This window comes from Henckelia pumila, chromosome 3 (genome assembly GCF_033568475.1).
Source record: "Henckelia pumila isolate YLH828 chromosome 3, ASM3356847v2, whole genome shotgun sequence".
In the NCBI taxonomy this organism is placed as follows: domain Eukaryota; kingdom Viridiplantae; phylum Streptophyta; class Magnoliopsida; order Lamiales; family Gesneriaceae; genus Henckelia; species Henckelia pumila.
In genome coordinates, this window is record NC_133122.1 from 83066956 (window position 1) to 83084858 (window position 17903).

The window sequence follows — 17903 nt, forward strand, 5'->3', positions numbered from 1 at the left end:
CGTAAGTTTTTCTATGATCAGATACATTCTATTTTCCGGATGTTGTTAGAATCGATTAAGTTTCGAGTATGTTGTTCTTGGCAGAGTTCTGATCGTTTATTATCTGTCGGTTTTGAAATAGAGCGACGTTCGGAATTGTTATGATTTTTGGAAGCATATTTCGAAAATGAGGTTTTTGAGATGTGTTGGAATTGCTTTGTTATTGTTGTATTAGCATTGATATGAGTTGATATCGATATTGATCTGCTGTCTGCGTTTCCGGTTTATTCAGTTATAGCCGTTATGCCGCCGGTTTGAGTTTTGAGATTTTGAACCGTTTGAATCGTAGAACTTTGGCTATTGAATTTTGATCGTCGTTGCTGATCTTCCTTGACTTCGTACAGATTCATTTTTAGTTATTTGAGCCCTGTGTTGGCAGCATTTGATTGTCGCGAGTTGGACGAAGAACGGTAAAGAGATTTCCTTGAACCGTTGTTGTTGTTTAGGTTGTATAGTTTTTGATACGATCTTTTGTTGTAGCTTATCCAGAGTTGGAGCTATTGCATTGAAAGGTAAAAGCAGCCATCGTTAGCAGGATAGAATACTTGGGACAGTTGGTTCTTGAGTTTCCCTTAAAATCACATACTTGCATCAATACTTGTTCTAGCATGTGGAACTCGTATTTTGTTGATTGATTGAGCTTTTGATTATGTGGCTTAAGTTTTATGTTTTGTTATGCATTCATCTTGAGCCAACTTTGATTTCAGCGGGCAGAACAACCCTTTTTGTTTAGACGTTTTGGGGTCTATACTGTGAGTGGCCTGGGTGTAGAGGTTTACCTAGTGTCAGCATACTCCTTATAGTTGCACCAAAGTCTAGGGGAGTGGGATACGTGGCACCACCTAGATTGGGTGAGTCGGTGAGTCGTTACGTGATCTCATCCTCGGGATCCCAAAAGCAAAGCATCAATCCCTCGTTTATCAGAATTGATATCCCGATTTAAAGACATGCATTTCATTACGTTGATATTGATTACGTTGTTGCCTTGAAAGCATGTTTGTTGTTGTATTACTTGTTATGTTGTTTTTACTGGGAATATCTTTCACACCGGAGTTATCCGGCTGTTACTTTGTTTAGTATGTGTACTTGGCAACAGGTGGGGCAGGATCAAGTCAGCGAAGACCCGGTTAGCAACAAGAGGGAGAGTTAGTGGTGGGACTCGGTTTAGAAGTCGTGTCAGCAAGTCTACCTAGTTATGTTGGAACATGTTTTGATATTGAACTTCGTTATCTTGTTGTATTGAATAAGGCGACTTTGATTATCGAATGTTGATGTTGCATGTTGTAATCCCTATTTTGAAATGTTGTTGAAGGTTGTTTATAGCATGTTATTTTCTGATATTTTTTGGGCAGAGGGCGCGCTCGAGAATTTCATATTTTGGTGCGCTCGATCCTACGAGTTCATAGGATCGAGCGCAAGGCTTGAGTTTCTCCGGCAGAACTTGAGGTATGATTGGTGCGCTCGATCGCACGAGTTCATGCGATCGAGTGCAGCCCTGTTTTTTTATAAAAAAATAAATTAATTGTCTTGCCTTGACTTTTGAATATTAATTGATGTTAGTTTACATTATATTAACGTTGGAGGATTAGAACCGAGGTCTCACATTAAGTGGTATCAGAGAGTTAAGATTCTTGGTTGAACTAGAGTGAGCGGGGTAGTTCGAGTCCGCATGTATTGGCTCCTCGCATGTGTTTAAGTTATTTAATTGTTTATTTAATTCCATGCGAGCATGCTTTATTAATTGAGAAGTATTTGAATTACATGATTATGTGATTTAATTTATAAATCATGGACTACTTGAGATATAACTGTTTTTGTTATCGGCGGGTATCTGATTTCTGAGAGGTTGTAAAAGGCACCGTTTGCAGCGATTGAGATATCTTGTGTCCTAACCTTTGATTATTAGATGGTTCCTCGTTGATTGATTAACAAAAACCCACCGCCAGTTACTCCTACTACTGAGCAAGCTAGTACTAAAGTTGATCAGTTGGATGCTACAGCGACGCCGATGTAAACTTTGCTGAAGAGGTTTCAGTTATTTAATCCGCCCTTGTTGTTGGGTACAAAAAATCCGATTGATTTTGAAAGCTGGTTGGACGACATTGATCAGTTGTTCGATTCCCTTGATTACTCCGACGACCGTCGAACCACGTTAGTCATTCATCAGCTCCGTGGTGTTGCTAAGAACTGGTGGATCATGACGAAGAGATCCATGGAGAATCGTGGTACAGTTGTTACTTGGTCTCTTTTCAAAACTGAGTTTTATAAGCGGTTTTTCCCTGTTTCGTACAAAAAGGACAATATGAGGCAAGGGAATCTGAACATTGAGGATTACGTAGCCAAGTTTGACAGCTTGTTGCATTTTGCACCGCACATTGCCGATAGTGAAGAGGCCAAAGCCGATCAGTTCATCAACGGCTTGAATCCTGACATTTTCATGTTGGTAAAAACTGCTAGACCTGATAACTTTGTGGATACCATGAATCACGCAAAGGGAGCTGAAGCGGGTTTGTGGAGACAGAGAGGAAATCAGATGGTACCACAGCAGCAGAGACATTCTCAGAATCAGCCACCTCAGTATCAGAACCAGCAACAGAGGTATGTAGGTGGAAGCAGTGGTGGAAATAGAAAGGATCAGTACAAAGCAAGGGGGAAGAAGTTCAAGAGGCAGGGGAACAGTTCTTCTAGTTCCAGTGGTTCCAAGCAGTTTGGTTTAGGACAGAGTTCTGGATCAACGTCCTTGTATTGCAGCAAGTGTGGAGGTAGACACTCACCAGATCAGTGTGTAGGAGTTTTTGGGAACTGCAACACCTATCAGCAACCGGGACATTTTTCTAAGGTGTGCTCTCAGCGTAGTAGAGATCGAGCTCAGAGTGGGAGTTCATCTAGACTTACAGCTCAGCCTGAGAGACAGTCTTCTGCAGTTCACTCTTTCTAGCCACAGCAGCATAACAGATAGGGAGGTAACCCTAGTGCGAACCAGCCTCCAAGACAGCAGGCACGAGTCTTTGCTTTGACAGAGGATCAGGCTCAGGCAGCACCAGACGATGTTATAGCAGGTAACTGTTCGATTTTCGGTTATTCTGCTCATGTTTTAATAGATACAGGTGCTTCTCATTCCTTTATCTCTGAGAAATTTGTGTTATTGCATGCTTTGCCTACTGAGTTGTTGCCTACTGTAGTAGTTGTTACTTCACCTTTGGGTGGAGGAATTGTTTCTGTCAGATTAGTCAGGAACTGTGAACTTTGTTTTGAGGGAAATATTCTAGAGTTCGACTGTATTGTACTTGGGCTGTCATATTTTGACTGTATTGTTGGTATAGATGCTTTAACCACGTACATGGCAACCGTCGATTGTTTTCAGAAAGTTGTCAGGTTTATACCTGAAATGGCAGACGAGTGGAAATTCTTCGGTAAGGGTTCTCGATCTAGAATTCCTTTGATTTCAATATTATCTATGACTCATTTGTTACAGAGAGGTGCAGAGGGATTTTTGGTGTATGCAGTTGATGTACTGAAATCTAGCCCTGAATTGGTTGATATACTAGTGGTTAGAGATTTTGCTGATGTATTTCCGGAAGATGTTCCTGGATTGCCGCCTATTCGAGAGATCGAATTCAGCATCGATTTGGTGTTAGGTACTCAACCTATTTCCAAAGCTCCATATCGTATGACACCGATTGAATTGAGAGAGTTGAAGGAGCAGCTTGAGGATTTGATTGCCAAGGGATACATCAGACCTAGTGTATCGCCCTAGGGTGCTCCTATTCTATTTGTTCGGAAGAAGGATGGTTCTATGCGGCTCTGCATTGACTACCGTCAGTTGAATCAGGCTACAATCAAGAACAGGTATCCTTTACCCCGAATAGATGACCTTTTTGATCAGCTGCGGGGTTCTTCTGTCTATTCGAAGCTTGATCTGAGGTCAGGTTATCATCAGCTGAGAGTGCAAGAGGAAGATGTTCCTAAGACCGCATTCAGAACGAGGTATGGTCATTTTTAGTTTATAGTCATGCAGTTCGGTTTGACTAACGCTCCAGCGGTTTTTATGGGTTTGATGAACCGCATCTTTCAGCGCTATTTAGATGAGTTTGTCATTATCTTCATCGATGATATTCTTATCTATTCGAAGAACCGTACTGACCATACAGAGCACTTGAGGATCGTCTTGTAGATTTTACTAGTTGAACAGTTGTTTGCCAAGCTATCTAAGTGTGAATTCTGGTTAGATCGAGTTGTCTTTCTTGGGCACATTATTTCTGGAGATGGGATTTCTGTCGATCCCAGCAAGATTGAAGCGGTTATGAATTGGCCTAGACCGACATCAGTACCTGAGATCCGAAGCTTTATGGGTTTAGCTGGTTATTATCGCCGATTTATCAAGGGTTTCTCGTCTATTGCCAAGCCAATTACCCAGCTGACTCATAAAAATGCACCTATTGTCTGTACTGCGGAGTGTGAGGCTAGCTTTGTTGATCTGAAGAGGAGACTGACCAGTGCTTCGATTCTTTCTATTCCGAAAGGTACTGGAGGTTTCACCGTCTTTTGTGATGCTTCTAACAGAGGCTTGGGTTGTGTACTTATGCAGCATAAGCATGTGATAGCGTATGCATCAAGGCAGCTGAAGTCGCACGAGACTCGTTATCCGGTTCATGATCTTGAACTAGCTGCGATCGTATTTGCTTTGAAGATCTGGCGTCACTATCTGTATGGTGAGTCTTTCAAGATATTTTCTGATCATAAGAGTCTTAAGTACTTGTTTTCTCAAGCGGAACTGAATATGAGACAGAAAAGATGGTTAGACCTGTTGAAGGATTTCGACTGTGAAATCAGTATTATCCGGGAAATTCGAATGCAGTTGCAGATGCCTTGAGCCGAAAGCTTTGTTCTTTATCTCTTTTTACTATTGGTGTTTCTCAGTTGATTGATGATTGTTGCACTTTTGGTCTGGAGTTTGAATCAGATAGGAAGACTATCAGAGTATGCGCTATTCAAGCCGAGCCAGAGCTGTTTGTATTGATCAAAGAAGCACAGAAGTCTGATCCGAGCATTCAGGTTTCAGTAGAAAAAGTCAGATCTGGGCATCAGTTTAAATTCCAGGTTAGAGATTACGTTTTGTTTGTGAGTAACCGTATTTTTGTGCCTGATATTTCGGAGTTGAGACAGCGTATTCTCCGATAGGCTCATTGCAGTCGATTCAGTGTTCATCCTGGAGGTCGTAAGATGTACAACAATCTGAAGAACCAGTTTTGGTGGAAGAGAATGAAGAGAGATGTTGCGAGGTTTGTATCTCGATGTTTGAACTGTCAGCAAGTGAAAGAAGAAAGGAAGCGACCGGGTGGTCTGTTGCACAGTCTATCTGTTCCTGAATGGGAATGGGATCACATTTCTATGGATTTCGTAATGAAGCTACCGCGATCTGTTTGAGGATGCGATGCTATTTGGGTAGTGATCAACAGATTGACGAAGTCTGCTTGTTTTATTCCATACAGGATGACGTATCGTTACGATCAGATGACTGAGTTATATGTTAACAATGTTGTGAGATTGTATGGTGTGCCAAAGTCGATCGTTTCAGACCGAGACCCTAGATTCACTTCGCACTTTTGGCACAGTCTGCAGGAGGCAATTGTTACTCGATTGCATCTGAATACAGCTTATCATCCTCAGACCGATGGACAGTCAGAGCGGACTATCCAGATGTTAGAGGATATGCTGTGAGCGGTAGTGCTAGACTTTGGCACTAGTTGGCAAGATTCTTTGCCTCTTGTTGAGTTTTCTTACAACAACAGCTTTCAAGCGAGTATCGGTATGATGTCTTTTGAGGCATTGTACGGTAAGAAGTGCCGATCTCCGTTGTTTTGGGACGATCATAAGAGTCACCTGATATGGCAGAGCAAGTTAAGATCATTCAGTTGAGAATGAAGTTATCTCAAGATAGACAGGAGAAATATGCGAATGTCAGATGTAGACCTCTGAGTTTCGAGCAGGGAGACCGAGTTTTACTAAAGATTTATCCTTTTAGAGGTACTGTCAGATTTGGTAATAGAGGGAAGTTATCTCCGAGATTCATCGGGCCGTACGAGATTCTCGAGAAGATAGGCGATCTTGCCTACAGACTTGCACTTCCTCCGTCTTTATCTGGTATTCACGACGTTTTTCACGCCTCTATGCTGCGGAAGTATCATCCAGATCCTTCTCATATTCTTCAGCCTGACGAAGCTGAGTTAGACGAGACTCTGAGCTATTTTGAACAACCAATTCAGATCCTTGATCGGAAGGAGAAGCAGCTCAGAACCAAGTTGATTCCATTGGTGAAAGTACAGTGGAGCTGTCACGGGGTCAAGGAAGCAACTTGGGAGACAGAATCCGACAAGAGACAACGTTTTCCTGAGTTATTCGGATGATGTGAGTTCTTCTTACTTCCTTTAGTTCTTTATTCTATCTTATGAGTTGTGATTCTTATTGATTTCGAGGACAAAATCTCTTCTTAGAGGGGGAGAATTGTAAAGTCCCGTTTTTATCTTAAATGAGTTTATTTGAGTTAATCGGAGATTACAGAGTTCAAGAGCCAACTTGTTTTTGATCAGGGTCTATTTTGCAAATTTTGGATTTTTCATGGACTAAAACGCAAATATCGGTTTTATTAGACATTTATAAGGATATTTGACTCATTCTTGCCTCCATCTTCATCCCTTGGCCACCTCCCTCCATTGAAGACGTCCCTTTGAGCTCCCAAGCTTTGGGATTTCAGTCCGAACTCGATCAAGCCGTTAGAAATTATTTATGAAGGCAGATTAGCGATTACTGCAGCGAGAGCTTCATTCTATCGTAAGTTTTTCTATGATTAGATACGTTTTATTTTTTGGATGTTGTTAGAATCGATTAAGTTTCGAGTATGTTGTTCTTGGCAGAGTTCTGATCATTTATTATCTGTCAGTTTTGAAATAGAGCGACGTTCGGAATTCTTATGATTTTTGGAAGCATATTTCGAAAATGAGGTTTTTGAGATGTGTTGGAATTGCTTTGTTATTGTTGTATTAGCATTGATATGAGTTGATATCGATATTGATCTGCTGTCTGCCTTTCCGGTTTATTCAGTTAAAGTCGTTATGCCACCGGTTTGAGTTTTGAGATTTTGAACCATTTGAATCATAGAACTTTGGCTATTGAATTTTGATCGTCGTTGTTGATCTTCCTTGCCTTTGTACAGATTCGTTTGGATTTTGTCGAGCCCTGTGTTGGCAGTATTTGATCGTCGCGAGTTGGACGAAGAACGGTAAAGAGATTTCCTTGAACCATTGTTGTTGTTTAGGTTGTATAGTTTTTGATACAATCTTTTGTTGTAGCTTATCCAGAGTTGGAGCTATTGCATTGAAAAGTAAAAGCAGTCATCGTTAGCGGGATAGCATACTCGGGATAGTTGGTTCTCGAGTTTCCCTTAAAATCACATACTTGCATCAATACTTGTTCTAGCATGTGGAACTCGTATTTTGTTGATTGATTGGCCTGGGTGTAGAGGTTCACCTAGTGTCAGCATACTTCTTATAGTTGCACCAAAGTCTAGGGGAGTGGGATACGTGGCACCACCTCGATTGGGTGAGTCGGTGAGTTGTTACGTGATCTCATCCTCGGGATCCCAAAAGCACAGCAGCAATCCATCGTTTATCAGAATTGATATCCCGATTTAAAGACATGCATTTCATTACATTGATATTGATTACGTTGTTGCCTTGAAAGCATGTTTGTTGTTGTATTACTTGTTATGTTGTTTTTACTGGGAATATCTTTCTCACCGGAGTTATCCGGCTGTTTTTTTGTTTTTTATGTATACTTGGAAACAGGTGGGGCAGGATCAAGTCAGCTAAGACCCGGTTATCAACAAGAGGGAGAGTTAGTGGTGGGACTCGGTTTAGAAGTCGTGTCAGCATGTCTACCTAGTTATGTTGGAACATGTTTTGATATTGAACTTCATTATCTTGTTATATTGAATAAGGAGAATTTGGTTATGAATGTTGATGTTCCATGTTGTAATCCCTATTTTGAAATGTTGTTGAAGGTTGTTTATAGCATGTTCTTTTCCGATATTTTCTGGGCAGAGGGCACGCTCGATCGTGCGAGTTCACACGATCGAGAGCGGCCCTTCATTTTGTTGAGACAGAGAATTTCATATTTTGGTGCGCTTGATCCTACGAGTTCACCTTACTCCACATTCACACGGTTTTATTACATAGCCTCCCCAAATATTTGTGTAATCCTAACTCTTTTTCCATTCGTTCAGGTGTTGAAGAAATGGATCTCCAAGCCATTCTGTCATGCCAACTCCTCAAAGACCAAGGGACGAGCTCCTGCTGCAAGGTCTCCAAGCAGCCTCAACATCCACCCCAATAGGAGAAACGCGTTGAACGTCTAGTCCCGAGTCCTCGAGGTATTCTGCTGGATCGGTGGCGACCCCGCATGACTCCGCTGCTCTGGATCATCCCCGGATGTGAAAAAAAGGGACCCTGGGTCCCGAGGCAGTGGTCCTCTCTATTGGCCACCAAGGGGAAGGTCCTTCCTAGAAGGGCCCTGACGCGATCCAGACTCCACAGTTGGAACCTCTCTCACCTCCCCGGTTATCTCCCGAGTACACAACCACTTCCAACATATTCAAGAGGGATCCTCTGCCCTCGGGTTCCATATTCTACACTCCTTGGGCTCTGCTGCAGAGAAGGTACATCTGGCGGCCATCCTACTCAAGGCCTACACCCTGGGTAGGAGTAGTGATATTATTCAAGTAATTCAGTGCCATTTTTAGGTATCGTGTCATATGTGCTTCATGATAATCACGATATGTTATATGCAGGGGCTGATGCAATTGTATAGTAGGCTAGACCGGTCCGCCTTGTTGCGCCAAGAAGCCCGAGCAGAAGCCACACATGCCTAGGATCGAGTAATAATGTTGGCCCGGGAGATATCCAAGTTCCAAGAGGTACACTCGGCTTCCATCACCTATATGTAGACCGAATGTGACCATATCACAGCGGAGACAGCAGGCCATAGGAGGGCATTGGAGGCTAGGGAAGCAGGGGCTAGGGCTGCTCAGGAAGAGTTAGAGGTGTACCGGGCTGTAGAGGTCGTACAACTATAGGCCTTCATTCATAGCCAGTCTTTCCTTGAGATATTAGGTCCCAAAGCTTTCAAGTTCTTGAAGTTGGGATTCCAGGGCTGCAAGGGGAAATTTGAGGAGGTTGGGCTGATACAAGCTGATGCAGGACCAAAGTTCCCAGACCTGCAGAAGGTGATCAATGCCATCCCTGAAGATATCATGGACTGCCTATGACCCTGAGGAGGAGGTGGCGAAGCAGGCTGCCAGAGTAGTAGAGGAAGAAGATTTGGCTTCTTCTTCTTGATTGTGGACTCATACGTAACAATAATGTTCACCAATTCTCAAGGGATGGATCCATCTTGTTCATGTTGAAGTTCAACACAAAAGAATCAAACAAGCTCGACAATGATAAGAGTAACACGTCCATATTCAACTCGGCTGGAAACACATGATCCATGCCAATGATATTGTCCACAAGCCCAATCATCTTCACGCGATGCTCATGGACCGAAGCCCTATCTCGTATGCACAAAGTGGTCAGCTCCTGAAAGGTCGCATGTCTAAGAGGGCGTGTTTGCTCACCAAAGAGCTCCTTGAGATGCAAATGAATGTCAGCAGTATTCTTAGCATCCTCAAAACGCCTCTGCAGCTCATTAGAAATAGAAACCTGCATATAACACTTGAATTTCAAGTCATGGTCACACCAATCCTTGAAAGTCTGTAGCTCCTCAGGACTACATTCAGCCGGAGCCTCAGCAGGGGGCGGGTCATCAAGTATATATGCTATCCTTTCCGAGTTCAAGACGATTTTCAGATTTTTCATCCATTTGAGGTAAATTGGACCGGTCAGTACATGTTTGTCCAATATTGCAGATAATGGATTGTGAATCGATGACATGTCAAAAATTTTGTACTAAAACTATAATAACAGATAAATGTTAATGACTATTTTAAAATATTTAATAAGATATAAAGTATGGACTTTTAATTTATAATTTTTTTGCTCCCACTGTTTTTGACATTTTCACTAACCTCTATTGAAAACGGGAAACTCATTTCCTCAGTAGGTACGTAAGGTCCAATTAGACAGTCATGATCCCGAATAATATCATTCATTCACAATTTCCAAAAGGTAGTTTCCAATTGCATCTATATGATTTGTCTCACGCTTGATGAGGATCCATTAATATGACGTCGATCATCTTTACGTGTCAATCCTTACCCATCGGTGTTGAAGCTTAATGGACGGTGGCCATGAGTTCCCCCGATAATATGAGCCAAAATCATGAGAGTTCTACGTAGTTCACATCACAATTTCAATTGATGTCACAACTTTTTGGCGTCCAGGGACCCCCCACCCCCAATAATATGAGCTGGAAACTGACCGCGTATAGCGTTCATCATGCACCCATTGTCGATGGAAGACAAGAAAATTATAAACGCCTTTATAATTTCCATTTTCATACTTGATATTAATTTTGAATCTTATTCAAAATTAGGGTTTTTAATTTTTAAATGGTCTCATCATTAATTTTAAAAACTCGTCATGTTTGTTCGTATGATTTCCGGATTCATGCAACTTTGTTATTATAAAATAATAACGCACATACTCATTATTTATAATATATCATGCATATATTATAAACAGTAAACTAACAAGGATGATCAATCGCCCCAACACTATTTGGCCCGTGTGAGCCAAACACGAGCCTAGATCCAATCCTAGGAAATGCATGGGATGAAAATGCACAATTACATAAGCGTCCAATATTTAAATGTCTTGAATCTTCATAATTCATCATGGTCCACCATATTCCAATCTTGATCTTCCACTATCAAATATTTTACAATAAAATATCCATGACAAATGGGGATATGTCTCATGGGGTGGGAACGGACTATAACCAATCCCATTATAAATTTGATAATTATTACAACATATTCAACATAAAATATCTTAACATACATCTAGAAAATTGGGTTTGGACTTTTGATCATTTTTCATGCATAATATCACATATCATAGACCATCAATTAATTATCACAATAATCAATTTATAAAATATTATATATCTTGGTCCAATCACTAAGAACACGATTATAAATTAAATTAACAAAATAAACAAAAACTTTTGTTTACTTTTCAATTAATTTATTTATAATTGAATTTCTTGTAAATCATCATTTACTATAAATAATCAAAGTCTCACTTTAGTTATTTATTTCATGAGAAAATACATATATTTCATAAATTTTGAATTTTCATAAACAAAAAATCAACCACTTCAATGGCTCAACAACTTAAGGTTCAGGACCTTGGATATCCCAAAACACATTTTGGAAACTTTAGTCGTCATAGTCGTTGTCAAAGCTCCGTCATGGGATTTCGGGCAATTTTTTTTTAATTATTAAAAGGGTTGCCCCTTGCTACCCGAAAATGAACAACAATATTTTTCGAAAATAAGACAAAAACATCCCCTAAGTTGAGAGATTTTGATTTTCTCATGCGGTTAGAAATTGACCTCAATACAATATTCAAAAAATGATACACGATAAAGAGCAATCTAGTCTCTGATACCACTGTTGGATTTTGGTTCTATCGTGCTTGGAAACATAGCAAAAGTTTAATGATTTTCGAATGCTACACAAGTAATCGGTTTTTACCTAAAATTTTAAACTTTCGCTGCGTTTTCAGGCATGAAAGAACCGAGATCCAACAACAGCAACACAACAACCAAGACTTCCCAATTTCAAATTTAGTACTCAACTAAAAAAATTCGACAAACAATTGTTGTGCACCAATTACCTCCTTCAACCACCTTCAAATTCTAAGCAACAAATAAAAAATTTGCAAAAGCAATTGTTACCTTGTGACGTAACCCCAAAAATATACTCAAATCTCGGTCAAATCCGTCATTTGTGATTCTTTCACTCCGAAGCTTAAAAAACTCTAGGTTTCTCTTTGTGGAGAGAATCCATTCATATATAGATTAATAATGGAATGGAGATTAGGATTTGGATTGTTGGTGGAATAGGCCTCTATTTTGTGAAATAAAGTGAGGGGAGATGGAGACTTCTTGAAGAATATGGAGAAGGAGCCTAGGCGCTAAGATGTAGCGCCAAGGAGCTACAGCTTCGGCATTCCACAATGTGGTAAGCGCTGAGGAACTAGTTAGGCGCTGCAACTTCTCATCTTGGGACTTCAATTAAGCGCTTAGGTGCTGATTTCGAGGCCTAGACACATGAGACTTCACAATTTTTTTTCACCTACAAAAAAAATCATGATTATAATTATTGTCTAGTCTCCACATGCCCGACCAAATAGAAATAATTGACTACAAAATGAAAAAAAAAATGAAACAAAACAACATAAAGTAAATCAAATAAAGGATACTTCATTGGGTTGCCTCCAAAGAAGCGTTTAGTTTAAAGTCATTAGCCTGACTGGTGTCACTTCTCAGTTTGGCTCGTTTAGTGGAATGTTATAAATATTCCTCACTTCATTATCATAGTAGTGCAGAACTCGTTTTCCATTCACCTTGAATGTCCGCCCATCATTGCATATTAGCTCGAATCCATGTGGATACACTTTCTCCACTATAAAAGGTCCTGACCATCGCGACTTAAGATTACTTGGGAACAATTTTAGGCTAGAGTTAAATAGCAACTCTTGTTGTTCAAGTTCAAAATCCCTTCGGAAGATTAGTTTTTCATGCCACTTCTCTGTCTGTTATTTGCATATCTTGGCATTATTGTAAGCTTCATTGCGAAATTCTTCCATCTCATTCAACTGGAGAAATCTCTTTGTTCCAGCATCCTTCATGTCAAAATTTAGCTTCTTGATGACCCAAAAAGCTCGATGCTCTAATTCAAGTGGCAGGTGAAATGCTTTCTCATAGACGAACCTATAAGGAGAAATCCCAATAGGTGTATTGAATGCAGTTCGGTATTCCCACAATGTGTCGTCAAGCTTGATTGCCCAATCCTTCTGGTTAGTGTTCATTGGCTTCTCCAAGAATTGTTTTATCTCCCTGTTAGAAATTCCAGCATGTCCATTGGATTGCGGGTGATAGATCAGTGCCACCTTATGCTTCACACTGTATTTAGCCAAGAGCGAATAGAATATTTTATTGCATAAGTGTGTACCTTCATCACTTAAGATGGCTCTTTGCGTTCGAAACCTCGTGAAGATATTTTTGTGCAAAAATTTTGCTACAACACGAGCATCGTTAGTACTGGTGGCAATTGCTTCTAACCACTTTGACACATAATCGATCGCTAATAAAATATATGATTGGTCAAGATATGGTGGGAATGGTCCCATAAAATCAGTCCCCCATACATCAAAGTGTTCTACCTCCAAAATATTTGTCAGTGGTAACTCATGATGTCTAGAAATATTACCAAACCTTTTGCATTTATCATAGGATTTTACCAAGGTATAACTATCTTTGAACAAATTTGGCCAGTAGAAACAAGACTGTGGTACCTTAGTAGCTGTTCGGGTGGCTCCAAAATGCCCTCCATATGGTGCAGAATGACATTTCTTCAGAATTTCACGTGATTCTTGACCCCCACACAACGTCTAATCACTCGGTCAGCGCATATTTTGAATACGTATGGGTAATCCCACAAAAAGTACTTTACGTCATGAAAGAACTTCTTTTTCTGATGATGGTTCAATTCTGGAGGCAAAACACCACAAGACAAAAAATTAGCAATGTCAACATACCATGGGAGATTAGAAATTACCTCAAAGAGTTGTTCATCGAAAAAATAACTTCTTTGATTGTTACCTCTCCTTTTTTTTTTCTCCCTCCAATTCAAGTCTAGACAAGTGATCAACCACTTTATTCTCACTTTCCTTTTTGTCCTTGACCTCAAAATCAAACTCTTGTAATAACAAGATCCATCTGATCAAACGAGGCTTTGCATCCTTTTTTGAAAATATGTATCTAATAGCCGCATGGTCAGTGTAGACAACTACCTTCGTTCCAATCAAATAGGGCCTAAATTTGTCGCACGCAAAAACTACTACAAGCATTTCCTTTTCAGTGGTGGTGTAGTTTTGTTGTGTGGCGTCCATAGTACGACTCGCATAGTAGAGTGCCCTAAAAATATTTTCCCTTCGTTGGCCCAAAACAGCTCCAACTGCATAGTTGTTGGCATTGCGCATCAACTCGAATGGCTCCTTCCAAACCAGAACTATCATAATAGGTGTTGTCCCCAATGCCTTCTTGATCTTTTCGAAAGCCTGCACACAGTCATCATAAAAAATAAAAGCGGAATCTTTCTCAAGTAAATTACAAAGGGGTTTAGTAATCTTAGAGAAATATTTAATAAATCTACGATAAAACCCTGCATGTCCTAAAAAGCTTCTTATGCCCTTTCCTTGATGGTGGAATTTTTTCGATCGCCACCACTTTGGCTATGTCTACCTCTAATCCCCTAGATGATGTTTTATTTCCAAGGACAATGCACCATTGGACCATGAAGTTACACTTCTCCTAATTAATAACTAGGTTCTTTTCTTGAAATCTCTGCAAAATAAGGGAAAGTTATGCAAATAGTGATCAAACGACGAGCCAAATATCCAGAATTCATCCATGAAAACTTCCATGATTTCTTCCACCATATCTGCAAATATGGCCATCATACACCGCTGAAACGTAGCAAGTGCATTGCACAACCCAAAGAGAATCCTCATAAAGGCAAACGTGCCATTGGGAAACGTAAATGTAGTTTTCTCCTAATCTTTCGGTGCTATAGCAATCTGGTTATAAGCTGAATAACCATCTAAAAATCAGTAGTCATGACAATAACCAGCAAGTCTATCAAGCATTCGATAAATAAATAGAAGTGGGAAGTGATCTTTACGAGTGGCCTTATTTAACTTCCTATAATTGATACACACTCGCCAACCAGTTATAGTACGAGTAGAAACCAATTCATTATTTTCATTCATTGCCACAGTCATTCCACCCTCTTAGGAACTACTTTTACAGGAAACACCCAGCTACTATAAAAAATAGCATAAATAACTCCAGCATTCAACAATTTCAGAACCCCATTTTTAACTACTTCTTTCATGGCGGGATTCAATCACCTTTGATGATCAACATAAGGAGAGTATGACTCTTCCATTAAAATCTTATGCATGCATATAGTGGGAATAATTCTCTTGATATCAGAAATTGACCAACCTAAAGAAGTTTTAAACTTCCTTAATACTCTCAATAATTTATCTTTTTCATTCAAAGTAATGGAAGAAGATATATTACCAGGTAAGTTGACTTGTCACCTAAGAATGCATAGCATAAATGGTTAGGCAATTCTTTGTGATCATGAGTAGCTAATGGTACCTCAGTATCGCATTTTTCTAACACATCTTCTCTTTTTGAGCTCACCTTCTTATCTACAGGAAAACTATTGGGAGCCAATTCTTGCTCACGGAGTTCCCAATCATCTTCCACTGTAGCTTCAGTGGAACTAACCAAGCACCACTCCAACAGGTCTCTACTTCCTACATGTTCAAAAGATACATCAAAATTAATAACTTCAATGCTTTTACATGTACTTACCTCGTTGGGTCCTCTCATGGCATGTCAGATGTTAAATATCATAGCTTCTCCCCCAACTCGTAGTGTGAGTTCTCCTTTGTGCACATCTATTGGTGGCTAGAAACGATATCCAAAATATTAAAGGCTTCATGGTATTCTTCCATATCCAAAATCACGAAATCAGCAGGAAAAATAAAATTGTCCACCTTCACCAAGACATTTTCTACAATCCACGTGGATATATGACGCTTCTATCTGTCAGGTGCAAGGTGATAGTGGTCGGTTTTACTTCTCCAAGCTCCAAGTCTCTGTAAACAGAAAATGACATCAAGTTAATACTTGTTCCTAAATCACATAAAACCCTACTTACATGAGCTCCACCAATATAGCAAGGAATAATAAGACTCCCTGGATCCTTTAATTTTTGTGACAGCTTCTTTTGGAGGATGGCGCTGCACTCTTCAATCAAGTTCACTAATTCATACTCCTCACCTTCCTCTTCCTCAACATCACATCATTTATTAATTTTGCATAATTGGGTATTTGATCCAATGCATCATCAAATGGGATGTTGATGTGGATCTTCTTGAAAATCTGTAGAAATTTCTACGGGTAAGGAAGATTAGGTTTTTGAACAGATTTTTGTTTTGATGCATTCTTTGACTCTGTATGCATGTTTTTTATATTCTTGTTATCTCCTAATTTAGCATCTCAACCATCTTTTCCTTCTCAACCACAGCTTTGGGTTCATCAGCCTCGATTTATTTTCCACTTCTCAACGCTATGGATTTGCACTGTTCTTTTGGATTCACATCAGTGTTACTCGGAAACTAACCATTGTTTTGATCCTTCAATGCATTTTTCAGCTGTCCAATTGTGTCTCCAAAGATTTCATCGTGGCACCCATATTGCTCATATGTGTTTCCATGCTATCAAGATGAGATGTAGTCATTTCCATCCTTCGACCAGATTCCGCAACAAAAGTCCCAGCTAAATCTTCAAAAGATTGTTTCTCTTATCCCTTGTTCGTATTAAATCCCGGATAGAAATTCAATACGTTCTTTTTATTTTCATAAAAGAAATTTTCATGATTACGCAAACCTGGATGATAATTATTTGGGACAGGATTACCTAGATAGCCTCCATAGCCTCTGTTGTTGATGTATTGTGCCTCATCAGAAGTATGTGACTCTTAAATGGTGATAGTCACACCTTCAGAATTTCTCGTACTCACTTTGTTCATAGCAGCTATTTACATTTTCAATGCGGAGACTTGAACAGACAGAGATGTGATAGGGTCTATAACATAAACTCCGACTGATTTCTTGACTCCAACTTGTTCAATAGGCCATTGAATGTTATCGATCTCCATTTGTTCCTGCATTTCATACGCCTAAGTAGGATCCTTTGCAAATATAGTGCCTCCAGCAGTCGAATCCACAGACATCCTCATGGGTGCATTCAGTCCATTGTAAAACTATTCGATTTGCACCCATTCTTTGTAGTTGTGGTTCGGGCACCTTCTCAGCAAGTCCTTGTAATTCTCACATGCCTCATACAGCTGTTCGGAATCATGCTGCCTAAACGTGTTGATCTTAATCTTCAATTGAGTGGAGTTAGCAGGAGAATAATATTTTTCCAAAAACTTCACTGCCATGTCCTCCCAAGTATTTATGCTCCCCAATGGTAATGATTGAAGCCAACATCTTGCCTGATCCCTGAGAGAAAACGAAAACAAACGTAGTCTAATAATATCTTCAAGAACACTATTAATTTTTATCGTCACTACAAGAAAAACTCCTAAAGACAACATTTTTTATAAGTTGTCGTAGAGGATTTAAAAATGTTGTAAAAAGCCATGTTGTAAAAAATCGCGCTCAAAGACAACAGTTTTTACTTGTTGTCTTTTCTATTAAAGACAACAGTTTTACAACGTTTAAAAATTGTTGTCTTTTTTCTCAAAAACAACAATTTTTAGCTGTTGTCTTTGAACGTGTAAAGACTTTTTACAACAATTTTAAACTCCTACGACAACAACTAAAAAATGTTGTCGTTTTTCAAATAAATAACAAAAAAAAATTAAAATTTAATATCCAATTTTTCAATATTATAAGTAATTTAAAATACAAAATTCAAAAATAAAATTTAATATACAATTTTTGAACATTCGAAAATAATATTTACAACAGTTTGAATACATATTCGAACACGTATAA

The 17903-nt window shown here is 39.5% G+C and overlaps 2 protein-coding genes across 2 annotated transcripts; both read right to left on the minus strand.

The window, feature by feature from the left end:
- Positions 1 to 9458: 9458 nt before the first annotated feature.
- LOC140889110 (uncharacterized) lies at positions 9459 to 10183 on the minus strand. Its single transcript, XM_073296820.1, has 2 exons — positions 10160 to 10183; positions 9459 to 9794 (listed from the first exon to the last, which is right to left on the minus strand). Exons 1-2 carry the CDS (start codon positions 10181 to 10183, stop codon positions 9459 to 9461), a joined length of 360 nt encoding a protein of 119 aa, XP_073152921.1.
- A 2674-nt stretch (positions 10184 to 12857) lies between these two features.
- On the minus strand, positions 12858 to 17344 carry LOC140889111 (uncharacterized). The gene is made up of 7 exons (XM_073296821.1): positions 17180 to 17344; positions 16961 to 17065; positions 16180 to 16281; positions 15977 to 15995; positions 15409 to 15650; positions 13924 to 14381; positions 12858 to 13224 (listed from the first exon to the last, which is right to left on the minus strand). Exons 1-7 carry the CDS (start codon positions 17342 to 17344, stop codon positions 12858 to 12860), a joined length of 1458 nt encoding a protein of 485 aa, XP_073152922.1.
- Positions 17345 to 17903: the final 559 nt, after the last annotated feature.

Bases quoted from the DNA above. Each gene is read 5' to 3' on its own strand.
- LOC140889111 (XM_073296821.1), bottom strand. From the start codon at position 17,344: ATGGCAGTGAAGTTTTTGGAAAAATATTATTCTCCTGCTAACTCCACT. The intron at 16,282-16,960 runs GTCTCCGCATTG...AAATTTCTACAG, and splicing joins TCACATCTCTGTCTGTTCAA to ATTTTCAAGAAGATCCACAT. The intron at 13,225-13,923 runs GTAACAATCAAA...GGCTAAATACAG, and splicing joins GGAGAAAAAAAAAAGGAGAG to TGTGAAGCATAAGGTGGCAC.
- LOC140889110 (XM_073296820.1), bottom strand. From the start codon at position 10,183: ATGAGTTTCCCGTTTTCAATAGAG. The intron at 9,795-10,159 runs GTTAGTGAAAAT...TGTTATATGCAG, and splicing joins GTTTCCCGTTTTCAATAGAG to GTTTCTATTTCTAATGAGCT.